At 38.3% G+C, this 26,120-nt stretch overlaps 1 protein-coding gene across 3 annotated transcripts; it reads left to right on the plus strand.

Annotated features, from left to right (window-relative positions):
• LOC141817114 (C2 and GRAM domain-containing protein At1g03370-like) lies at nucleotides 1-26,120 on the plus strand. 3 transcript variants are annotated; one of them, XR_012600785.1, is made up of 10 exons: nucleotides 1-867; nucleotides 3,780-5,024; nucleotides 10,031-10,213; nucleotides 12,893-13,176; nucleotides 13,254-13,370; nucleotides 13,586-13,848; nucleotides 24,338-24,503; nucleotides 24,586-24,858; nucleotides 24,957-25,645; nucleotides 25,794-26,120. XR_012600785.1 is itself a non-coding variant. In XM_074704792.1 (9 exons), the coding sequence occupies exons 1-9, from the start codon at nucleotides 519-521 to the stop codon at nucleotides 25,140-25,142; spliced, it is 3,066 nt and encodes a 1,021-aa protein (XP_074560893.1). In that variant the 5' UTR covers nucleotides 1-518; the 3' UTR covers nucleotides 25,143-25,693. The 3 variants fall into 3 exon arrangements, 2 of the variants coding, with proteins under 2 accessions (XP_074560893.1, XP_074560894.1); XM_074704792.1 differs by lacking the exon at nucleotides 25,794-26,120 and having other exon boundaries at nucleotides 24,957-25,693; XM_074704793.1 differs by lacking the exons at nucleotides 10,031-10,213; nucleotides 25,794-26,120 and having other exon boundaries at nucleotides 24,957-25,693.

A 26,120-nucleotide genomic window follows, 5' to 3' on the forward strand; every position in this document is an offset into this window, starting at 1 on the left:
CTCGCTGCTACTTCCCGTGGTCTTAACGCCACGGTAAACTGGTAGGGTTCCATCCGCCTGCCAAATTGGACCCGGGGTTGCATTTTGATTCAGCTTGCAGGCTCCTTTCGTTCCTTTCCTTCTGCAAATTTCGCCGATCTATGCCTTCCTGCTCGGATTTTTGTTCTCTCGATATTCTCCCTTAGAATGTGCGATAAAAATTAGGGATATACATTCTCTTTGAATTCTTCTCTTCTTAGTAGGCAAGTGATCTTCTACTGGTTATTTCTTATGCCCATTGATCTTGATGAGGCCAGGAAATTAGTTCCTCCTACAACTTTGGCAACTTCTAATTCTGCTTCCGCAACAACTTTGGTATCTCGTAATCTTTACTTTGCTAGCCGGATCCTTCCTTGCTTTCCGTTGCCCTTTTTGTTGTTGATATTTTATCTCTTAAGTTCTATTCTTTTTGGCCGAGACAATAAAAATCGGTGCTGTCAATGGTCCCTTATCTTTGTACAGCCAACTAACTTTTGGCCATGAAGCTTCTGGTGCGTGTCATCGAAGCTCGCAACCTCACGATTGTGGATGCCAATGGCCTGGGTGCTGCATATGTAAAGTTGCAGCTCGGAAAGTGTCGGGCTAAAACTAAGGTGTCAAAGAAAAATCCAAACCCTTCATGGAATGAAGAATTTAGTTTTGGGGTTGGTGACCTAAGCGAGGAACTTTCAGTACGTGTCTTGGATGAAGACAAGTGCTTCACTGAAGATTTTCTGGGATGTGTCAAGGTGCCATTGTCTAAAGTAATAGATGCTGAAAATATGTCACTTGGAACAACATGGTATCAGCTGCAACCCAAGGGCAGGAAGTTGAAGGGCAATGGCTGTGGTAATATACATTCTTTTACCCTTCAATTTTATACATTGTTTGTCTGCTCCATATATATAATCACTTATGATATTTGTTTAGTAACGTACTCATTGTTTTCAAACCATATAACCTAATCGAAGATGAGTTCATTTGAGCATATGTGTTGCATGAGTTTGATGTTTGAATCATGTTTAAGTTAAGTGACTATGGTAATTTGATTTGGTGCGTCAAGCATGCAGGAGTAGATAGCTTGACGAATAGGATGGCCAAGGAGGCTAGATGCTAGGCCTGAAAGTTCAAGAAGGACCTAGTAAGAGGGAAGTCCTAGTAGGCCGAAGATGGCTCGATACTATTTGACATTGATAATGTTTCCTATCCTACTATGCCAATGCTGATGAATATCGTTGTAGGGATCTATATGTGCCAAAAACAATTTTAACCACATAAATGCAATGAAAAAGGATCCCTCCAGAAGATCCATGCGAAAACCATATTCGTTTATTGATTCTATCTACTGGAATCGAGGTTACCTTCGATGCGAGCCCTTCGTAATCCCGACAGCAACTCTTGCCTTCAAAAGTTGACGGATCTCAGCGCGATCAGTGTGTTCACGTCTCCACGGTATCCACACGAACACCGAGACGAAGAAGAACCAAATTGCGGTGCTAGCCACAAAGTATGGTTCGGCCAAGGAGGTAGAAGAGAAGAGGAAGAAGATCATACAACTATCCAAGAGCGGAAGAAAAAACACTGTAGCCCTTTTTATATATCACCATGGAATCTCAAGGGTTTTGGCTTTTGTTATTCCATAGAATTAATATCCTATTAATCCTATCTTAAGTGATCATGCAACCCTCTTAATGGCTCCGAATTGACTTGAGTCCAACTCGAGTCTCACTCAATCCGAATTGACTTGAGTCCAACTCGAGTCTCACTCAATCTGAATTGATTTGAGTCCAACTCAAGTCTAATTCATTGAGTCTACCTTGAGTCCCACTCAATGAGTCTAATCTACATTAGACTCAACCTAATGGCCCAATGATTCATTACATGAACCATCTCTAAATCACATGTTCTAAGTATGTGACCCAATAGATTCTCGTAACGTTGGCAATGTCTTTAAAACCATTTTAGAGACATAAGCAATGAGCGACATCTAGCAATACATCATTGCTACCCAAGTGACGAGAATGTCGAGATCCGACACAACCTTTCCGTGACTACTATCTTGTATGACTCAATCCTTCTATCCTTGATATCTAGATTGATCAATGAGGCATAGACCGTATCATCCTCTTATCAATCATGAATTTCTTGATCTCCAAGTAGACTACTCAATCAAATAAGCTCAATATCTCATATTGACTTATTTGAGTATGATCATGTATTTTTGCAGTCCTACTCTATTAAGGGGCCTATCGATATCACTTTCGTCATATGGAAGGGATAGATCCTATCTACATCACTCACATCCCTCCGTATAACTTATTGCATTTTCAGTGATCACCTTTATAGTCACCCTATTACGGGTGACGTTTGACGAAGCCAAAGTATACAACTTATTATGTAGGGAACCGTAGTGACTTCAGGTCTAAAGACTATTCATACCAATAGTCACATGAGAATGTTTATGACACCCATATAATGATCCATGAAACATTCTCATGGCGGGTCAATTCAGTACATAGTCTCTAATATATACCCATGTGTCAACGTGATATCACATATCCATGACTTGTGAGATTAAATCATCAATTGACCTATATGCTAGTCTCAACGCATTAATATTGTCCTTGTATATTAATGCTCGATTAGGAATAGTTAAGAGTAGTGTTCTATATATGTCTACAGAATATACTGTAGACAAGAACTACTATTCATGAACACTATTATATTTATTCATATAGCACGGATAAGAAATAAATATAATAAGCAAACCTTGCCTTTATTAATGAATATGATACATGTGTTCCCAAAACAATCATCTCATGATTGACACTAAGGGCTGACACTAACAATCGTGTCATACTAACACTCATGCTACAACAAGGATAAACTAATTGAGATGATGATGTTATTTATTTATTTTCTTGTGTTCATATATAAGATGGTGGAAAAATTGTACCATTTGAATTAATCAAATTTAAGTATATAGTTATTTTAACTTCCTTTTCTTCATCTCCTTATTCTATCTCCAATTTGCCACCAATATCATGCATCGGAATGTCCACACAATAGCAAGACAATATCGTTCCAGTCAAAGGTAAATTATGACACGACTTGAGATTTTGAATCTTGGATATTAGTGTATTTTTTAATAAAATTTTTATCATTAATTTTACTCATTAGTCTGATTATTTTAATCACTAGTATTGGCATTTTCTCTTTAATAATTTTTTACATGCACTTATGATACAGAAGTTTTCTAAACATGATCTATGCCAGTATTTCAATGTGAAAAATTCTATCATATTGAGAAGCCACCAACACCTTCACAGATAGGTATGACATGCATTTTGTACGTGTGAATGGATTTTATGGGTTCCTTATGAAAATATCCATGATTTTACCTTGTGCATATCAGCCAGACCCATGATGTAATCATACGTGTCTGAGAATATGTCAGTATGACACAGATAGACTCTTAGAGATGAATTACATATTTGGAGAATAGAGATCAAGCTTGTAAGATTTTCTCAGACAATCCTTTATTCCATCTTTTTCAGTTACCAAATTTGCATATCACCTTCTAGGTCATTAGCGCTTAGTTGATTAGTACTTCTGTTTTTATGCCATCAATTGTTATGTACTGTCCTTGCTTATTCAAACATACCCAACACCTACTCTTATTTGATTTCTGTTCCCTTTTAGGTTTGTATACATCATTTTAGATTCGTTATTATCTTTCTTGAACTTTATTTACCTCGCAGGAGAAATTCTTCTGGCCATATTTCTATATCAAAATAACTATGAAGAAGCATCTTCTGGACGACGATCCTTTTCTGATGATAAAGAATCAATGTCAGAAAAATCAGTTGAGCTGACTCATGAAATACATTCATTGCCTTCGAGTGGTGATTCAGAATTAGCTTCCGTTTCAGGACTTAATGAAATGGATTTTACTAAGGAAGATAAATCTATGGCTGAAAGTTTTATCCACCGACTCTTTCAGTTCTTTGGTGGGGAAAAAATAGCACCCTTATCTTCTACCATAGATGTTGATCCTCCAGAAAAACTGCAAGAAGTATCTGCAGATGAGCAAACAGTTGACGTGAGCTCTGCTATGCTATATGATGAATTATTGAAAACCCTAGAATCAAAGGTTCAAGGAGCTGAAATACCAGAAAATTTGCAAGGGGGCATACTCGTTGATCATTCTTATGTCATTGCTCCAGCTGATTTGAATTCCTTTCTCTTCTCGCCAAGTTCAAATTTTTGGCAATCACTTGCTGAAATCCAAGGAACCACTGGGCTTCAAGCAGAACCTTGGAGACTTGAAAGTTCTGGAAAAAGGTTGACAAGAGTAGTTAAATATACAAAGGCAGCAACTAAATTGGTAAAAGCTGTGACAGCTACAGAGGAGCAAACTTATCTCAAGGCTGATGGGAAAAACTATGCTGTTTTGGCAAGTGTGAGAACACCTGATGTTCCTTTTGGCAACTCCTTCAGGGTACAACTTCTCTTTTGTATCACACCAGGGCCTGAATTGTCATCCAAAGAACAGTCTTCCCGTTTGATAATATCCTGGTGCATTAATTTTCTACAAAGCACTATGATGAAAGGAATGATTGAAAATGGAGCGAGGCAAGGATTGAGGGAAAGCTATGTTCAGTTCACTGATTTGCTATCCCAGAGTATAAAACTGGTTGATCTAAAAGTAACTGCATCTGACAAGAAGCATATCTTAGCTTCCTTGCAAACTAAGCAAGAGTCTGACTGGAAGTTGGCATTACAATTCTTTGGAAATTTCTCAGTTGCATCCTCTGGATTTGCAATTTTATTTATTCTTATCCACATCTTACTCGCAAATCCTGGTGCAATTCATGGGCTTGAGCTTCTTGGCTTAGATCTGCCCGACTCTATTGGTGAAATTATTGTCTGTGGGGTGCTTGTTCTACAATCAGAATATGTTCTATATACAGTATCCCGTTTCCTTCAAGCAAGAAAACAAAGAGGTAAACAATATTTGCTGATTTAAAGTACATACTCCAGATGACTTGATTTCTTCTAAAAGGGCCTTTTCATCCCAAATCTTTGATTTTGAGTGAGAGTAGTCATGATCTATAACAATTTTGATTCTAGAGGCAACACTCACTTTCCACAGTAGTCTTTCTATGATTTTTTTTTTCCATTTTATTCTTACCATGTTATGAAACATTTATGCAATCATAAAATTATACTAGACTACCTTTTTTTTTTAAATTTAAGAGAAAATTTTCTCCCCCCTTTGATTCACTTGTTTCAACTAAATGTCTGTTTTCAAAAATGCCTTTTTGGCCAGATTTTGTAAAGCCTTTTCAATTTCCTCATCGTGCTTGTTGTGGTTGAAATCATGGCATTTAGAGGTTAGCCAACTGTTTTGGTCCTTGATTTGGGTAAGTTGCATGGACAAACGAGTTGAGAAGAGTTCGATCAATCTAGGATAGGGAATTGATTTAGCTTTGTTGGCTGGAAGGAGTTTAATTGAGGTGGGTCCGTGGGCATGCAACTTGTCCTGGCAATAGTTAACAGGGTGGATCTAGATTCACTTAGTGTTAGTAGTAGCCTTATAACCAATTATGTGATGATTGACTAGGGATTTTTGTATCATATTCTATTGTTAATAAAAACAAAGTTTGGTTATTATATTTACTTCATGTTTGTGCCAAATGACTAAATATAATAATGTCCTTGAGTAGTAGGTTCTAATCTACAACATATTAATTAGTTAAATTGATAATGAGATGATGTAGAGAACACTACTCTTAATATTCCTAGTCAAGTATTAATATTCAAGGGCAATATTAATGCATGAGACTAACATGTAGGTCAATTGATGACTTGATCTCGCAAGTCATGGATATGTGATATCACGTTAACATATAAGTATATATTAGAGAATATATACTGAATTGACCTATTATAAGAAAGTTTCATGAATCGTTATATGAGTGTCATAAATTTTCTGACTATTGGTATGAATAGTTGTTAGACTTGAAGTCACTACAGTTCCCTACATAAGAAGTTGTGTACTTTGGTATCGTCAAACGTCACTTGTAACAGGGTGGACTATAAAGGCGATCACTGGGTATGCAACGAATAATGCGGAGGGATGTGAATGATGTAGATGAGATCTATCCCTCTCATATGACAGGAGTGATATCAGTGAGTCCTTTGATCAAGTAGGACTACTAAGTGCATGACCATGCTCAAATAAGTCAATATGAGATATTGAACTCATTTGCTTGAGTAAGTCAACTTGGGGATCAAAAAACACAAAGATTGATATCGAGGATGACACGGTCTATACTTCATTGATCAATCTAGATATCGAGGATAGAAGAATATCATCATACATTATAGTAGTCACGGAGAGATTAGGTCGGATCTCGATTTTCTCATCACTTGGGTAGCAATAATGCATTGCTAGATGTCGCTCATTGCTTATGTGTCGCAAGCGGTTTATATACATTATCAACGTTATAAGAACCTATTGGGTCACACATAAAGGACACGATGTTTCAGAGATTGCTTGATTTTAATTTGACTAAAATATGATCCGAATTGAATTAATTGAGTTAGATTCAAGTGAATCCAATTAGATTATGAGATTGATTCTAATTTGAGTTAGACTTATTGAGATTAGACTCAACCAAATTTGAATGAGTAATTAATTTATTAAAATGTTTAATGATTTAATAATAGAGGAAGACCAAGAGTTTTTTTCTTCATTGGATGAAAAGAAGATTAAGAGCCAACATGAGAAACATGTGCTCTATTTGAGTTTTAATTGACTTTAATGTGGACAAAAATCCTTCATATTCATGAGATGAATATAAAAGATTTTTCTTACATTTTCAAGAAGAAGAATACATTTTGAGCTCTCTTTTCTCTCTTGGCCAAACACCCATTTTCTTCTTCCTCCTTGTTTTGGCCGAATCTCCTTGTGTGGCTAGCACCACAAAGGCGATTCTTCTTCGAAGCTTGAGATCGTGTTCGTATGGATACGCATAGAGGCACGGATGCTTGAATGTGCAAGAGATTTGACGAACCGAGGACGAGCGGGATAAGCGAAGGACACACTTTAAAGGTATAGATCTATTAGATAGATAAATCAAACTTTGTACGAGTTTTCTTTCGCATGGATCGCTCATTAGGATCCTTTTTTCGTTGCGAAATTTATTGTTTGTCCCATAGAATTCTCTATAGTGATATCAGAGCCACTTGCGAAAGATCGTATAAAGTTTTATGTACTTTTGTATGTGATGGATGCTATGGTGCATGGTTATGACCCTTAACCTTAATATGATTGTTGTTGTGTGTATGTGCATGTTGTAATGTAATTCATAATACAACCTGCGTGTTGTGCCTTCATCTCTATTTTTCTAGTTGTAAAATAGATTTAGGCTTGAATGTTACTTGAGTTTTCTTATTTTGTAATGTACAAAATGAGAAGTGGAAAATTAATTGGAGGATGAAGTTACAAGAAGGATGCCGACGACACATGACGATCGAAGGAAACACTTGGAGAAGATGCTATCCCTAGGTTGACCATTCGATCTTCTCATTAGCTTGAGAGGATCGTAATATACGAACCATAACGATGTCACGTTTATACTTATATGTTGATATATGCCATGTGTGTATATGATGCATGTTTAAATAATAATTTTATCTTAATTAAGTCAACTTGATATGCCTACTAAAGTTTGATATTCACTACTACCTCGATCATTTGTTATTGGGTTTGCCAAAACAAATTGACACATTTTATCTTTGTAGAATGCGAGTGGACAATTATGACGCCCCACTGTCGAACTTTGGTTAGATTTAACTAAGTTACCTCAATTGGATTGAGAACTTAGAGGCATATCCCAAAAGTTGGGAAAGTTGGGTTAAAGAACTTATACTAAGTCTTGGGTAATTAATCAAAATTAACTCAAGATGATGTATAATGCGGATTAAGAAAATTGATTAACATAGGAGATTAGCCCATGCTAATATGAGACTAATTACAAAATTAGCCAAGGAAGAATTAGTGAAATTGTTACCTAAAATATCATACGATAGTTATGTGATGCTTGTCAAAATAGTAAACAAACTCAAGTTAGCCATAAACCTAAGAACATAATGAACACCACAAGACCTTTAGAATTAATTAATAGATAGTCATGAAATTATATCATTTAACAAAAGCAAGTATTATTTTGTTATTGTTGATGACTATCGTAGGTTACTTTGGTAAATTTTATTAAACATAAAAATGACACCTTTGAAATCTTTACAAGTTATATTAAGAAGGTAGAAGATGGAGAGGAACTCAAAATCAACCGGATCCAAAGCTATTATGGTGGGGAATTTGAGAGCTTTAACTTTAACAAATTTGGTAAAGATAGAGGTTATGCTCTCAAATTCTCTTCATATAGAACACCACAATAAGATGATGTTAGAAAGAAGAAATGATGCTCTACAAGAAGCGGCAAGAACTATATTTAATGAATATAATTTACTAAATATTTTTTTTGGCAAAAGCAATTAATACAACTTGTTACGTTTAAGATAGAACATATTTACACAAAATATTAATGAACTATACTATGGTAGAACATGTATTTTATGGTATTTGGATGTAAAATTTATATTTTAAATACAAAAAACTACTTAGGAGGTTATTTTTGTAGGATACTCCTCATCTAGTAAAGCCTATAGCGTATACCTAATGTAGTATTTAATAAAAATAATGATGACCCCCTACATAAAAATGAAGATATAAGAGAATACAGTTGAAGTGCCTTATCCCAAGTGGTAAGCATGGAGACATATGTTGCTTGAGGTTTCGAGTTCGAATCCTCTTAGCAATATATATTTGTTGACTGAGGTGCTGTGCGATTCAAGTTTTAGCAACATGTATTTGTTGGCTAAGGTGCTGTTGAGGCAGTATGCTCTTATCAACATAGTGGTACTGTGCCTCCAAAAAATCCCTTAGGGGGTTTTCTGATATGGGGTCATTTCGACAGTGGGGCCGGTCACTATAAAAGTTTACTCACTACAGTTTCATACCCTCCTGCATCGTGACCAACTGCAGTTTCTCGATTTACCTCCTCACAGATGGTCGTGGAATCGACCGTGTGGGGCCGCTAAGGTGGCGGATTCCACCTTTTACAGAAGAAGATATAAGAGAATACAAATAAATAGAATATAATTAAAAGGAAAGAAGAATATGTAGAAGATAAACTTAATGGAGAAATTTTAGAAGATTCATAAGAGCAACCATTAACATTCAACGTTAATCATAATCACCCTGTGGAATAAGAAGTTGTAGGAGATATTACTCAAGTAAAGACAAGGGCTTATTTTAAGAATCTAGCTAATAATTTTACATTTATCTCACAAATAAAACCAAGAGATATAAATGAAGCATTACTTGATCCGGATTGGATCATAGCAATACAAGAAAAATTAGCCTAACTTGAAAGAAATCAAGTATGAGATTGCAGATCCTAGAACTAAAAATATTTTAGCAATTGACACCAATGGGTAGTTAAGAACAAAGTATATGAGAAGGAATAATAAGTAATAAAGCATGTTAGTGGCTAGAGGCTTTAGCCAAGGAGAAGCACTTCACTACGATGAAATATATACACTGGTAGCACGTTTGGAGTCAATACATATGCTATTTACTATGTATAAAAGTTTTAAACTCTACTAAATGGACATAAAGTCCATTTCTTTAAATAATTTCATCAAAGAGGAAGTATATGTTGACTAAGCCCCCAACTTTGAATATATGTACCCTAAACATGTATATAAGGTTAAAAAGGCTTTATAAGGTATAAAACAAGCATCCTGTGATTGATATACAATTTGAAGTTACTAAAGATGATTGCCTCTAATTCTGATTTTTGATCTATGCAACCAACATTATCATGTCCTTTGGGAAGTAACTTCGAATTCTAGGAAGTCACTTCAAATTTTAATGCAGGTAGTGATCATGGAAAAAAGGCACGAGGGGATGGATGGTTGCTAACTGTTGCCTTAATTGAGGGTAGTAACCTTGTAGCTTTGGATTCAGCAGGATTTTCTGATCCTTATGTTGTATTTACTTGCAATGGCAAAATGAGGACTAGCTCAATCAAGTTCCACAGACTGGACCCCCAGTGGAATGGTAATTTTATTATCTTATTATGTTTTATATTTTTCAAAATTTTAATTACTATTAATTTTCCTATTCCACCTTACTAATACAGTAGTACTCCAACATATCTTGGTATGACATTTCAGGTTCATTACCTTGTATTCTGGAAATCAACATCTAATAGATAAAAAAAAAAAAATCAGAAAACCTGTATAATATATCCTCTTGTTTGTTAACCCTGCTGTTTGCATTTAGCTAGGTTAGTTTGCTCTTAGATGAATATTCATTTGCCTCAACCTTAAAGTAGGGTTTGCAACTGTTGAGTAACACACTCCTAGGCCAAAATGCATGCAGCCTAGCTGCAATAATAAGTTTTTAATCTGTTGTTGACCTAGTTTTCATGACAAGTTCTCATCTCCTGAAGTTTGCCAGAGCTGTGATTACGCCATGGGTCGCGTAGAGTTTGTTGAAGACTACATAACTAAGGAGGAAAGTTTACTTCTGATGGAGACTCAAATGAAAGCTTTGCCTAATAGCTCTTCCAACTATTTCTTTAATTCTTCTAGCTCTCTTAGGGCCATTTGTGACAGCAGCTGTGCCAGGTTGAAACTATAGTGAATTCAATCTGCCTATCAGGGGTAGACTTGGCAATTCTTCAGGAAAGATTCGAAAACTCTCTAGCAAGATATATATCTCCTAAGTATACTTCACATGTCTGTCCTTCAGAGATAAAAGCTTAATACCCAGAGCAACCACGTGATATAAGTTGCCTAGCTTGTATTGCAAAGATTAAAAGTAAGAGTGTCTCTTGCACAACAATGAATTGGAATGACGGTTAATTTGGTGGAGAAAAAGTAACTATCTTCTAGAAATAATTGACCTTAGCATAATAAGTTGTGAGCTAATCCTTGCCTAAGATCATGATTTGAAATCTCGCATAGTGTCAAGCAACATGGTTGAAATGTATTATTCCAATATTCGGCAGAGATAATGTCTGTCAACAATGTCATGCCAACTCTAGACACCCCTCAATATACTACACAAGTCAAGATGAATCAAAATAATATTACTCTTTTGTAGCTTCTGTTCATACAAGATAATGTGATAATGTCAAACTCTACCATTCCAAATGGAACATAATGTCTATGGAACATAAAGTCTGGACCTAAATATATAGTTGTCTTTTTTTTTTGTTTTCCTTTTCATCTTCTTCTCCGTCCACCTTTCACCTCCAATTCACCACTAGCACCATACTTCAAAACATCAGAACAAGAACAATTAACAAATCAATATCATTCTAGTCAAAGACCAAAACTTCAACATGGCTTGCATAAGATAATATTGAAGTCTCAAAATTTAAGGAGGATCAGGTAACTAAGAACTCCCAACAGTCGATGAAAATGATGCATTCTTATAAACATATGAGGTTAAAGTATATTTCGAGCAGGGGTGATTGCTAATGATAGTGTCTAGCAAAGTAGTGGATTTACTAAGTCTAGTAGAAAAATGAGGTGCGATACAAAAAGTGTGAACTAAAATCTTTTGATACTTTAGTCAATTAATCACATTAAAATGGAACCTTGGATGACAAATGGTGCAGCTTGAACATCTTGTTGAGATAATGCAAAGACCCATGTAGGCACTCTTCCATTATTCAGCTTCATGGTGCATTTCTTGATGTCATGGCCAAGCATTTTACACTTGAAATGAACCTTCTATCCCTCTGGGCAATTGGTAGAGATGGTGATGTGCTGCTCCAAAACTTGCATCTAGTCACCTCTTATACAGAAGAATTTTCCAGTTGTTATAACTGTGATGACTGGAGATTATAATGTTGCTTCTTCTGAGATTTCTCATGCTGTACCCTAGAAGAGTTACCCTTTGATATTGATGAATTTCCTTTCCTGTTTTCTTCTTTCTTATTTTGGTCTGCATCAATCTTCTTTGCAAGAATGGCTCTACTAACCATCTCAGTTTAAGTAGACAATTGGAAAAGTATACATGATCACTTATGCAGGTCAAAGTCCTTCTCTTAGAATGTCTAGCTTTACATCATTCTGTGGAAATCAAATCTAAAGCAAACCTTGGCAATTATATAAAGTATCACACTCATAATCTCCCACAGACTTATCTCCTTATCTCCATATCTCCTCATCTTATGTTCATAAACTCTTGCTCCTTTAGATGGCATCTAGAGAGTAGATTCAGAGGTTGAGTGGTGTCTAGCAAGGAGGAGATGGGGTAATTGGTATTTTTCTATTTCCTCATTTCTTACCTCTTCTATTATTTTCCCAACTAATCAACTTTTTTCCTTCTTTCGTTGTCTTTTCCTTTCTCTCATTTCTCTTCTTTCCTTCTTGCTTCCTTCCTCCACAGTAAACAAAGCCTTACTGACTTTTTCAATCATATAGGATGAGCATGAAGCTCTACATATATTTAGTGAATATTATGTGTAGGAATTATTTAATTGGAATGCAGGCCTTCTGTCAATTTGATTTCAACATCATGAGTCCAAATAACTTATGAATGGCTATTGTTCAACTTGCATCATTGTGCATGAATGTGATACCTCTGATTGGATGCTAAACATTCTTAAAGAACTTATAGAAGGTCCTTTTCTACTTGCAACATTTGTGCATACTGAGCTGTAAAGTTGCTGCTGGTTTGTAAACTATTAATTTATATCTTCATTCTACCTCAATTTTTCAGAGATTTTTGAATTTGATGCTATGGATGATCCCCCATCTACAATGGATGTAGATGTGTATGACTTTGATGGGCCATTTGACAAAGCAACATCACTTGGTCATGCAGAAGTTAACTTCGTAAAATCTAATATAACAGAACTAGCAGATGTATGGCTTCCTCTTCACGGAAAGTTTGCTCAAAAGTGCCAGTCTAAGTTGCACTTGATGATTTTTTTAAACAATACACGAGGGAATGAAATTGTCAAGGGTTATGTAATGAAGATGGAGAAAGAAATTGGTAACAAGGTAAACTGTTACTGTGTTAGTTTGATCTTCTATGTATGCTTACTTATATTAACTTCTTCAAATTTTGTGTTTTGTAGATAACATTGAAGCCCCCACAGATAAATTCTGCTTTCCAAAAGCTCTTTGGTTTGCCTGCGGATGAATTTCTCATAAATGATTTTACTTGTCACTTAAACCGCAAAATGCCTATGCAGGTAGTTTTTTATTTGCAGCCATCTGATTATCTTCATGTTTACCTTCATGTTAACTATTATGAAGTTAAACTTCATTTTCTCCATTGCCACATAAGAATTTAGACAGTTCATCTTTTATGGATAAACCTTGAAATAGTTGTACCATGAGAAGTTGTGCTATTAATGTCAGAAATATTTCATTGAATGTTTGAGCTTTTTGTTCATTCATCTTTCAGGGTCGTCTTTTTCTTTCTCCTAGAATAATAGGATTTCATGCCAACGTTTTTGGACGAAAAACAAAATTTTTCTTCCTTTGGGAAGACATCGATGACATACAAGTGATTCCTCCTTCACTAGCAACAATGTGCAGTCCTTCCCTTTTGATTGTTCTACAAAGAGGCAGAGGTATGGATGCAAAACATGGAGCCAAAGCAGTTGACTCAGATGGAAGACTTAGGTTTCAGTTCCAGTCATTTGTGTCTTTATATGCAGTCAATAGGTAATTTTTTCAATCCATCCATTTATGCATCAATAGCTGTCTAGATCTTTTCTGAAGTTAATTATTGCAAGTTTATTCTTTGTTGCTCTTTTCCTAGAATCTTTTGCATGTAAACATTTATTTGGACTTTTAAGTCTACTCTCGTTTTCATATTCGTCTTATGTCTTGATGTATCAGTAGTAGAGGACAACTTTTGGTAAAATTTACTGATTACATGGGTGAATATTAATCGGCAGTATAATCTGGTTCCTGGGATCTTTTTAGGCGATTTTTGGTCCATTTAGTGAGAACAAAACTGATTGTTGCGTGGATGGCTATGGGAGTGTATAATGTTTTAGTTTCCAAAGCAATTTGGGATGTAAATATGATAGATGTTTGGTAAGTCTGTACTCAAAGTGCATCTTTTTCAGTGCTGGCATTTTCAAGTAATTGTACCAATGCAGGTAAGAAGATGTATTGATAAAGCTATTTATCCTTACCAACTTTTAAACTACTATGAAATTTAGTAAACAAATATGTAAAAAATTTAGTGATACCTAATTACATAATCTTATTCAGCAATAATAAAATAACACATATATAACATAAAAGATAACTATTTGAAGGATTGAGGAAAGCGAGAGAGGGGGGGGGGGGGGGGGGGAATATCGCTTGTAAAATTTACATTTTAAATCGTATCTTTTCTTTGAAATCAAAATGCAATGGAAATAAAACACAACACATGACACGTTTGATTACTTGGTTCACAGCTACCGGCTGTTACTCCAAGGCTTGTGATCTGATTGTGGATTGCTTACGAGTAGGCAAGCACTAACTTTCTCCTTTTAAAATTTTTTTTCGGAGATGGAGAAACCTCTTACAAAAAGAAACAATATGGTAACACTTTACCGTATCTTTGAAGTATGAAATGCAATAAAAGAAGTATGAAATGCAATAAAACTTTAAAGTAATGTTACCAACAATTAATGATTCGGAGTTTTAGCGTTGGTTGTTGGAGAACAATGTGACGTAGAAGAGTTGCTTGAACACGAGACGGTTGCTTAAAAATGATGAGAATTGTGAAAGATGATGTGTTGAACTCTTTGGTCGAAGCTTCTTTTATTACTTTTTATCGGTCGACTGATTCCCTAGTTTGGTTTGGTCAATTGGTCAATAGTCTTATCTTCAATTGACTTGATCTAGATTCTCTTTTCAATTGACCAGTGCATAGGTTCGGTCGACTGAACCCTATCCACGTAAGTATCTCACAATTTATCTTCTGACACGTCATCACCCTGACGCTTATCCTTAGTCACATCATCTGTCACATTAGGTCACATCATCTGTCACATTAGTGCTTATCTTTGATTGTGCAATAGCCACATCAACCTCCCCAAGTTTATCTCTAGGCATGTCAGCATCTCGAAGTTTATCTCTAGCCACGTCAGCTTTTCTAAAGCTTATCTCTTGACACCTCAGTTGCCATGTCATTAATCGGAGTCTTATCTGTGCCACATCTACATTCTGGAACTTATCTAGACCATGTCACCAAGCACATCAATTGTCATGTCAGTTTTCTGAACCAACTTAGATTACTATGCCACGCCATATTCCGATCGACATAACTATTCGGTCGCCCTAGCCGTTTGGTCGTTCAATCGCTCGAGCCGTTCGACGACCCTAACCATTGGATCGTCCGAGCCATTCGATCGTCTGAGCTGTTCGGTTGCCCGAACCGTCACAAGTTCTTGCAAAACCGAGTTAGTCTTGTAAAACAAAGTTAGCACAAATATGCATGCTCTAGGTGAGACAATTTAAGCTACTGTCTGATCTCGACTTTGAAATCCGGATTGATTTTTTAGTCAGATCAACGTTTAAGTTTGTCCCAAAATAAGGACACGTCCTCACTACCTTATTTTCAAAAGGACCTCTTTAAGACTTATTTTTACTTACCCTTGTTGCCAAACATTCGGTCCAGTTGCTTTGTTTGGGCTTCCTTTGCTTAACGTTCAATCCCTTGACCCATCAGAGCTTCCTTTGACTTGTTGTCCAGTCCTCTAACCCATTAAGTCCATCCTGTTAGATGTTCGATCCCGCTGACCCATCTTGACTTTCCTAGTCTAATATCCAGTCCATTTGATCCTCTAAGATTTTCGTTATCTAGTATTTGGTCCACCTGACCTATTAGGGCTTTCCAACATGCACATTTAACAAAACTATCAAATCATAATAACTTAACTTTAAACTCTTTGCCAATATCAAAATACAAGTTTAATTATATAGTATTCCCCCCACCACAATCTTCTCCTTTATTATATCTATTAACTAGGTTTAAAGTTAAAAAAATACACAATATTTAAAAAAAAATATTTTCAAAACTCCCTCTGAATTTTAAAACTCCCCTTGAATTTTTTGAAAATTCCAAACCAAAAAATATTTTCAAACTTTAAACTCATATTTTAACATATCGAAATGAGAAAAATATGTTTTAAAAACATTAGGTTTTAAAAAAAAAGTGCCTTCCATTTTCATGATAAATTTTGAAATTGCTTTTCAAAAATTTCAAAGTACTTTGCAAATTTTCTTTGAAAATATTGTGTTTAAAATATTTTCAAACACAATTTTTAAAAATTATTTCCAAATAATTTTCAAAATGAGTCTATGGAAATATCTTTTGAAAAATAATTTTAAAAAATCTTTGAAACTAACTTTCAAAATATTTTTTCAAAGAATATTTATAAAGATTTTGAAAAGTAATTAACAAACATCTTTGAAAAACACTTAATAAAATAATTTCAAAAGTATTTTTTACATAGTTCAAAAATAATTTTTAAAAATACTTAACAATTAATTAAAAGACATTTGACAAATAAATAAGTACGCAATTAATTACTTTAAAAGAAATTAAATAAATCAAAAGAAATGCACTTATAGATAAACATTGATTAAGCAAGTTATGAAAAAACATGCTAATTAAAGACATTTAATAAGTAAAGAATACTCCAAATATAACTAAAGCTTTAGTCATAATTTTAACCAAGCATTTAATTTGATAATTGTTTCTAAGACTCCAAGCATGCAATCCTAGACTTAGAAATTAAACATGCATAGTTAACCAATCCCATATTTTTGAAAATATAATATTAAAAATGATAATTCATCTAAAATATTGTCCTTAAGAATATGTCTAACCCTTTTATAACTTAAATGATCATTTATTGATCATTAGTTATAGGTCAGTCACCGTAGTGATCGATTTTGATTTATACTGCTTGGTTCATATCGATGCACTAATCTACATCTGGAATCAAGGGTCGATCCTAACATCTTATGCTCATCTACGTGACTCAATACACAAATAGTTAAACTTAAGTGTTTATAAGATGCAATGATTGCCTATATCTATAGGTTTATGAAATCTACGATAAAACTTCGATTAGTTCCAATTAAAGAAAATAAAATAAGTACGTAAAATAGTAGCATAGAATAATCTATACTAATCTCTTGGTTTCTATGGAGTTAAAATTAATTTTATGGACATGTTTGTTGATTAAAAGAAATGTTAAGTAAACTATTAATTTTTTACATCTCATCCATTCTAAGTTATCAATAATAGTAGCCTTAAGTTTTGTGAGATTATTTTTCAATTTTATTTGATTAAGTTAATTTTGATTTAGGAAGGATATTTGACCTTGGGTTAGATTCAAGTTTAACTTGGGCCAGTTAAGTGAATATTTCTTAAACTGCCTTATAGATTGTGGCGAGGCTCAGGGACTTTCTTTGGAATGATCACTGTTCTAGCTAAACACCGGATGGTCAAGCCACTAGTTAACGAATGATCCGACGTGCGTGACTTCCTAGTGGAGCTCGAAGGAGAAGATGATGATGATTTGAAATACACTTTAACAGGAGGTTAGACTGGTGTCAGGGAGTCCCAGCAGGTCACTCCGACGCTCAAGTTAGAATTGGTTCTAGAGGAGGAAATTGCAATTGAAAAAAAAAAGACGAATAGTATATGAGATCTTGGAGAGAGCTCTTCATGCTTGTCGAAGGGTTTATAGACTTGCCTAAGAGGTATCTCCATATCGACCCAAGGAGGGTCGACGGTCGGGTTTGAGGAGACTAGGTCTGAGGCTTATTGATATTAGGTACAGACGTAAGATATCTAGAGGGCCAAGTCTGCTAATCTTAACCACCCTGCGGCGCGACAGTCACTGATTATTCTTACCTTTAGACTTCATGCACAGGCCTGAGGGTATCCAGGGAATCAGGTCTGATAATCTCGTAACCGCTCTGACCCCTTTGCAGGCACCACATGCTTGGGGAATTTTGGTACTTTTTGTGTTAGACGGAGGGTAGCAGCTGAGATGGGACTACTTGATCGAGGTGTGGCTCGGGACTTCTTAGCCGAGATGTAGCTCACTTGGCTGAGATGTAGTTTGGGACTGCTTGATCGGGATGTGACTCGGGACTGCTTGGTCGAGATGTAGCTCGAGATTGCTTGGTCGAGGTGTGACTTGGGGTTACTTGGTTGAGATGTAGCTCGGGACTGCTTGGCCGAGATGAGATGACCGAAACGAGACGGTTGAGACCGAGACGATCGAGATCGAGATGACCGAGACTGAGATGACCAAGATGAGGCTTTGGGGCTGGACGAATTGCTTTGGAGGCTCAAGTGAGGTCTAGGAATGAACCCAAGCTAAGGTCGAAGTACAACCTAAGCCGGAGGTGACAGTTATCTCACCCTGTAAGATCGTTTCTCTCGGGTTCATGTTGACTCGTCTTGCCAGGTCAGCCTGAACTCTGACCTTCGCTTGACTCTTTGACCTTTACCCTAGAGGGAGCCATGTCATCTATGACACCAACATCACAAGCCCATCCTTCAAGTCTAGTTGAAGGAGGCATAGTCTGACTGACTGGACTATGTTCGATGGTGTAGCCTTCTTGCTGAATGGGTTTGTTGCTAAAATTGTCAAAAGGCTCGACGGAATGGTTGATGGAGTGGTCGAGAAATGTGGCCTTGTGACCGAGAGGCTGAGTGGCCGAGTGGTCAGGAAGCCGAGAGTCTGAGAGGCTTGACTGAGTGGCCGAGAGGTTGGGGAGCAGACAGGTTGAGTGGTTGAGAGGTCGAGTGGTCGAGAAGTAGAGTGGCCGAGAGAGAGTGGCCGAGAGACCGAGTGGCCGAGAAGTCAAGAAGCCAAGAGATTGGGAGGCCGAATGATTGAGAGACTGAGAGGTCGTGGCCGAGAAGTTAAGAAACTGAGAGGCTGAGTGGCGGAGTGGCCGAGAGGCCGAGAAGTCGAGTGACCGAGAGGCCGAGTGACTGAGAATCTTAACGGTGTGGTCGAGTGGCTGAGAGGCCGAGAGGCTTGGTTGAGTGGCCGAATGACCGAGAGGCCGAGAGGTCGAGTCTAGCCGAGAAGTAGAGTGATTGAATAGTTGAGTAGCCGAGTGGCCGAGAGGCTAAGTGGTTAGGAAGACAAGAGCCCGAGAGGCCTGGCTGACTAACCGAGAGGTCGGGGAGCTAAGAGGCTGAGTGGACGAGAGGCTGAGAGACTGAGAGATCGAGTGGCCGAATGACTGAGTGACCTAGAGATCGAAAGACCGTGGTCGAGAAGTCAGGGAGTCGAGAGGCCGAGTGGTCGAGAGACTAAGAGGCCGAGTAGCTGGGAGGCTATGGTCGAGAAGTCAGGAAATCGAGACGCAGAGTGGCGGAGTGGCTGTGAGACCGAGTGGCCGAGTGGCTGAGAGTCTTAACGGAGTGGCCGAGATGATCGAGAGGCTGAAAGGCTGAGAGTCTTGGCCGAGAAGTAGAGTGGCTGAATGGTTGAGTGGCCGAGAGGTCGAATAGCGGAGTGGCCGAGAAGTAGAGTGACCGAATGGCTGAGAGGTCGAGTGCCGAGAGATCGAGTGGCAGAGTGACCGAGAGGTCGAAAGACCGTCGTCGAGAAGTCAAGAAACTAAGAAGCGGAGTGGTGGAGTAGCCGAGAGATCGAGAGGCCAAGTGACCGAGAGGCCATGACTGAGAAGTCAGAAAACAGAGAGGCTGAGTGGCCGAGAGGCCAAGTGGTCGAGAGGTCGAGTGGTTGAGAGCTTAGCGGAGTGGTTGAGAGGCCGAGTGACCGAGAAGTAAAGTGGCCAAATGGTTTGGTGGCCGAGAGGCCGAGTAGTCGAGAGGCCGTGTAACCGAGAGACTGAGTGACGTGTGATCCGAGAGGCTAAGTGACCGAGAGGCCGGAAAGCCAAGAGGCCAAGTGATCTAGAGGCCGAGTGGTTGAGAGTCTTAGTGGAGTGGTCGAGAGGCCAGAGTTTGGCCGAGAAGTAGAGTGGCCAAATGGTTTAGTGGCTGTGTAATCGAGAGGCTGAGTGACATGTGACTGAGAGGTTGAGTGACCGAGACGCCGGAAAATCGAGACGCTAAGTGGTCTAGAGGCCGAGTGGCTGAGAGTCTTAACGGAGTGGTCGAGAGGCCGAGAGTTTGGCCAAGAGGTCAGGGAGTTGAGAGATTGAGTGGTTTAGAGTGATCGAGAGGTAGAGAAGTAGAGTGGCTAAATGACTGAGTGACCAAGAGGACGAGAGGCCAAGAGGTTGAGAGATTGAGAGGCCGAATGATCGAGAAGTATGGAAGCCGAAAGGTCGAGAGATCGAGTTACTGAGTGACTGAAAGACCGAGAGGCCGTGGCCCAGAAGTCAGGAAACTGATGGGCCGAGAGGTCGAGTGGCAGAGTGACCAAGAGATTGAGGGGCCGAGTGGCTGAGAGGTCGAGAGGTCGTGACTGAGAAGTCAGGAAGCCGAGAGGCCTAGTGGCCTAGAGACTAAGAGACTGAGTGGTCGAGATGCCATGACCGAGAAGTCAAGAAACTGAGAGGCCAAGTGGCTGAGAGGCCGGGAAGCCGAGAGACCAAGTGGCTGAGAGCCCACGTGGCTGAGAGTCTTTGTAGAGTGGTCGAGAGGGCGAGAGGCTTGGCTGAGTGCCCGTATGACCGAGAGGTCCAGAGTCTTGGCCGAGAAGTAGAGTGGCTGAATGACCGAGTGGTCGTGTGACCGAGAGGTCGAGTGGTCAGGAAGCCGAGGGCTCGAGAGGCTTGATTGAGTGGCCGAGAGGTTAGGGAGTCGAGAGGCTAAGAGATCGAGAGGCCGAGAGGCCGAGTGGCGAGAGGCATAAAGTAGAGTGGCAGAATGAGAGTGACCGAGAGGCTGAATGGTCGAGAAGTAGAGTGACCGAATGACTGAGTGACCGAGATATCGAGTGGACGAGAGGCCGAGAGTCTGAGTGGTGGGGTGGCCGAGTGATGCCGAGCTGTCGAGATGCGGAGATGCCGAGCTGGCGAGTTGGCGAGCTGTCGAGTTGGCGAGCTGCTGAGATGTTGAGCTGCCGAGCTACTGGATTAGTCTAATATGTCAGTTCGAGATTTTAAATCAGAATGTCGAGTCGTCGGCGAGAGGGGCTGAGAGGGCTTACTTCTCTTGGATGAGTCGTTAGCGAGTGCGGCTAAGAGGCCATGGATGCCGAGCTACTAGATCAGTCTGATATGTCAGCTCGATACTTTAAATCGAAACGCTGAGCAGTCGACGAGTGGGGCCAAGAGGGCTGACTTCTCATGGATGGGCCTTTAGCAAATGGGGCTAAGACGGTCATGGATGCCAAGCTACTAGATTAGTTTGATATGTCAGTTCGAGATTTTAAATCAGAACTCCGAGCAATCGGTGAGTAGGGCCGAGAGGGCTGGCTTCTCTTGGATGGGCTGTTAACGAGTGGGGCTAAGAGGGCTATGGTGTCGAGCTTGTTGGGAGGTCGAGTCATTAGCACGGGGCTACAAATCCAAGCCTGTCGTAAGGCGGAGCCGTTAGCGAGGTGCTAGGAGGGCTGAGAGTGTTGGGCCTGTCAGGAGGCCAAGTCGCTAGTACGGGGCTAGGAATCCAAGCCTGTCGTATGGAAGAGCCGCTAGCGAGGGGCTAGGAGGGCTGAGAGTGTCGGGTCTATCGGGAGGTCGAGTCTCTATCACGGGGCTAAGAATCTAAGTCTGTCGTAATACGGAGCTGCTAACGAGGGGCTAGGAGGGCTGAGAGTGTTGGGCCTATCGGGAGGCTGAGTCCCTAGCACGAGGTTAGGAATCCAAGCTTGTTGTAAGGCGGAGCCACTAGCAAGGGGCCAGGAGGGTTGAGAGTGTCAGACCTGTCGGGAGGCTGAGTCATCAATTTATCGACTAGGGATAATTTCAATACTTTCATAATTACATATGTAGAGATGCTCACAAGTTGTTATCCAATCACAAATTCTCTCATGCTATGAAATATATTGTGGGCATTCAGTAAATAAGTTTAAGATCCAATCAAATATATAAAATATGCACTTAAATAGTGAATTTCTATTTATTTAATAAATAATATAATCGTAAGGTGATTGTCTTAGGACACCTCTCAAATACAATACATCATACACCAAAAGAGTAGGAACTTCCTTTGAAGTATGTGTTTGATGCATAATGTATGATCACGTTGACTCTGCTTATATTCGGTATTGAGCATCACCTTTATAAATCTATCGATCCAAGCTCTCCAAAACTGATTGAGTTTGTATAATGCCTTTTTTAATTTGCAAACCTTGTTCCTTTTGATCTCTCCTCTAAAGCCTGGTGGAATCTTCATATATATCTCTATCTCTAAGTCCCCATGAAGGAAGACATTCTTCTTTTCGAACTGTTATAAATCCCAATTGAAATTTGTAGCTAAAGGAAGACATTCTTCTCTTCAAACTGTTATAAATCCCAATTGAAATTTGTAGCTAAGGATAATAGAACCCTCATTGTATTCCTCTTAGCCAACGGTGCAAATGTCTCTTAATGATCCTCTCCATAGGTTTGTCATGGCCTTGTATCTCTCTAGAGACGGGTCCGATCTGAGTATATGGTAAACATCTATTTGCATTTCATTGTTCTTTCATTTTGTGGCAGCTCTATAATTTCACACATTTTGTTCTTCTCCAGTGCCTCCATCTCTACTCTTATAGCTTCTCTCCATTTCTTATTAGATAAAACCTTATGCAAGGTATTAGGAATTGGGATGATACTTAAGTTGGCTAAAAAACTTCTGTGAGATGGCCAATGGATATCTAAGGCAATGGATAAATCATAATCAAATAGAATAGGAGAAATTGAATTTGTGCATATCTTATTTTTAGGATTAGGAGTTGAGTTTTGGACTTGCTCTTGCATAGGATCTTGGACTCGCACAGGATCAGGTTTGTGTGGGGACAATTCGGGCAGGGATGACTCTTGCGATGGTGATCTGGACTCCTGTGAAGATGATCTTGATTGAGATGAATAAGGTTGTGAGATGAATAAGTAAAGGAAGAGTGATCTTCATGCCTTATCTTCTTCCTTCTATTTGCATTTTGTTTTGTTTTGTGTTCTTGTTCATTTACTATTGTTGTTTTTTACGCTGCATATACTAACATTGTAGATAACAAGCAAATGCAAGTGATACTAGCAATAGGCTCTATTCACTTTCCCTCTAGCTTCTCTTCATGATCCAACAGGATCAAGATAGAAAAGTATGAGAAGGTGTGAAGTGGGTGTAGAGAAAGGAAGGAAAAGAGAGGATCTATTAAGTATTTAATTGGAGGAAGAGATGGGAAATTTTCAATTGGATTGCAACATTCAGACCATGCCTAAGCCTCTGCCACCTCTGGGTAGTTGTTTGCAAAGCAGAGTTAAGTTCCAACTAAGCGCCATGGTGTCTGATAATCCCCATATATTCTGTTGTTATTATACCTCTCAGTCTGAGCATTGTCATATATAACAAGGAGCATCGAGCATGATAGTGGTGCATCATGCCAGCTTCAGAAGAGCAGAGGAAGCAAGTGTTTTTTCTCATTTCTCTCCCCTTGTTCACCCCCATTTTTACTGGTTGAATATATAGTAGAAGACGGGTCATTCCTCGTTTGTCTCATTTACCTATCTTTCGAAGAAAAAAAAGATGGAGAGATATCTTTTACCTTCTTTTTCCCTCTCCTTGTCTCCAATGCCTTTCTTGAATAAAGTTGTCCCTAGATTTACATTTGAAGTTATGGAAAAGTCATTTTTACAATAACCTTATCTTTAATAGTAGCAATTCATTATTGTATACTTTTTTTTGCCATAACAACATAATTACTAGAATATTTCGCTTTCTTCCAAAAATTGAACACAATAATTGTCTCATTTTTTTCTAAGTTCATAAAAATGATATACAAATTCTTCCTTTATCTTCACCTAGTTGTTTTATCAAGTCAAATTGATTTCTGAATAATTTTTTTCATTTCTTATTCTCTTTCCTAAATTCTATGTAAAAAATTGCTTTCGCAAGCAATTTTGAAAGACAATTTACCAAATGCTAAACTACTTTTAAATAATATAATTTAATGTTCTTATGATATGCATTTTTGCAATACAAATGCAAATGTGATGCCATACCCTCCCTATTTCGTTGTATACTATGAATTTGAAGCACTCTGTGATGGGCTAACAGGACAATCATGGCACTCTGGAAAGCAAAAGCGTTGAGCACCGAGCAGAAGTTGCAGTTAGTTGAAGAATCTGGAACGAGAAGCTTGCAGAGTGAGGACAGTGGATCCTTTTTAGGCTTGGAGGAAGCCAAAATGTCTGATGTGTTCTCTTCTTCCATTACTGTCGAGGTAAGTTGTTTCATGCCAAGCAAATTTTCAACTTAAATATTTATTCTCAAGATATGCTCAGGAAAATAACTTTCAATAACAGATGGAATTGTTGATGGGGTTATTTGATGGGAGTTCTTTGGAGCAAAATGTAATGAAAAAGATTGGCTGTGTTGACTATTCTGTCTCACCATGGGAATCGATCAAAGGGGATATCTACCAGAGACAAGTTCATTACAAAATGGATAAGAGCTTATCTCGCTATGGAGGGGAAGTGACTAGCACCCAGCAAAAATCTCCTGTAGCTCATAAAAAAGGATGGCTTATTGAAGAGGTGATGGTTTTCCAAGGAGTCTTGCTCGGGGACTACTTCAACGTATGAATACTTAATTGACATCTCAATTTTTCGTATCTAATCAAATTAATTAATATCATATCCTTGTGCATATATTGACTTCCTGGTTCTCTCTGCAGATTCATTTGAGATACCACATAGAGGATCTTTCCCCCAAATTAAGGGGATGCAATGTCCAGGTTTCCTTGGGAGTTGCTTGGTTAAAGAGCACTAAACATCAGAAGAGGATAATGAAGAATATTATGTCTAATTCATCTGGCCGACTGCAGGAGATGTTTAATCAAGTAGAGAGTGAACTCAAGTAGAGTTGCAGTATCAATTTTTATCAATATAACCTGCAACTGGCATCACTGTTTTCAACATATAGTTGTGAATGTCCACAAGACGGATGATTGTTAAACTGCTTACTATAAATCAACCCTGAACTGAAGGTTGGACAAAGACACTCATATGATATTGGGGTCTTGCCTACAAGGATGCAAGAGATGATTTGCTCCTGCTAGGCTTTGTTTCAAAATTAGGAAAAGACTCATTCAGGTTTCGCATATCCTGTTATCAGCAGTTTGACATTATTTGAGGAACCTGCATTTCAAGGTTTGAATTTGAAACTTTCCTAGTTAGCATGCTTCTGCATTCATTGACTTGAGCTGAAGGTGTGAAGGAAATTTGGCTCGCCTAAATTCGATCAGTGAAACAATTTATGCACACAAAGGTCGAATTGTCATCTAGATGAACTGAATAGTTGTCATCAGTGGCAGTATCACATTTGATTTCTTTGATTGGCCTGGAGATTCTTTTCGTAGCTTCTGTATCCATCAACTTGAGCTAACAAGATCATTTGAGAGTTTTGTTTCAATTTTTTATTGTTTTTTATTGTTTTTTTTCTATTGAAAAATATGAAACTCCGTTCATTTTGTCTATAAATTTGAAATTCTAAACTGTAAATGCTGATAAAGATACCAGCTTCTGCTTGTACCACAATAGCCTGGATCATACTTGAAATTTCTGAAGGGAGAGTTGGCAGCTGAAGAACGTATCCTAACTGGGCTTCAGACTGGACCATCACCAATCTCACTTGCACTGTTGGAGCAGATCAACTTGTCAATCATACTGCTTCTTGCTGCATATTAGTTAGATATAGCATGCACTCGGTTTTGGGTGCCCCATTAGGATATAGCCCGAATGATTTCTTTGATCATTTGGTGGCGTTAATTCCTCCCCTGGTGATTAATATTATCTTAAATTTGTAGATTTAAATTACCTGAGTTCATTTGTATCGTCCC

Source organism: Curcuma longa, unplaced genomic scaffold, assembly GCF_044706935.1.
Source record: "Curcuma longa cultivar G26 ecotype Majalengka, Jawa Barat unplaced genomic scaffold, ITB_CL_G26_1.1 contig_19344, whole genome shotgun sequence".
NCBI classification, from domain to species: Eukaryota; Viridiplantae; Streptophyta; class Magnoliopsida; order Zingiberales; family Zingiberaceae; genus Curcuma; species Curcuma longa.

Coding starts and splice junctions, on each gene's coding strand:
- LOC141817114 (XM_074704792.1), top strand. CDS start 519: ATGAAGCTTCTGGTGCGTGTCATCGAAGCTCGCAACCTCACGATTGTG. Junction 13,177..13,253: donor AGAAAGAAATTGGTAACAAG/GTAAACTGTTAC, acceptor TGTGTTTTGTAG/ATAACATTGAAGCCCCCACA. Junction 24,859..24,956: donor TGCTCGGGGACTACTTCAAC/GTATGAATACTT, acceptor TTCTCTCTGCAG/ATTCATTTGAGATACCACAT.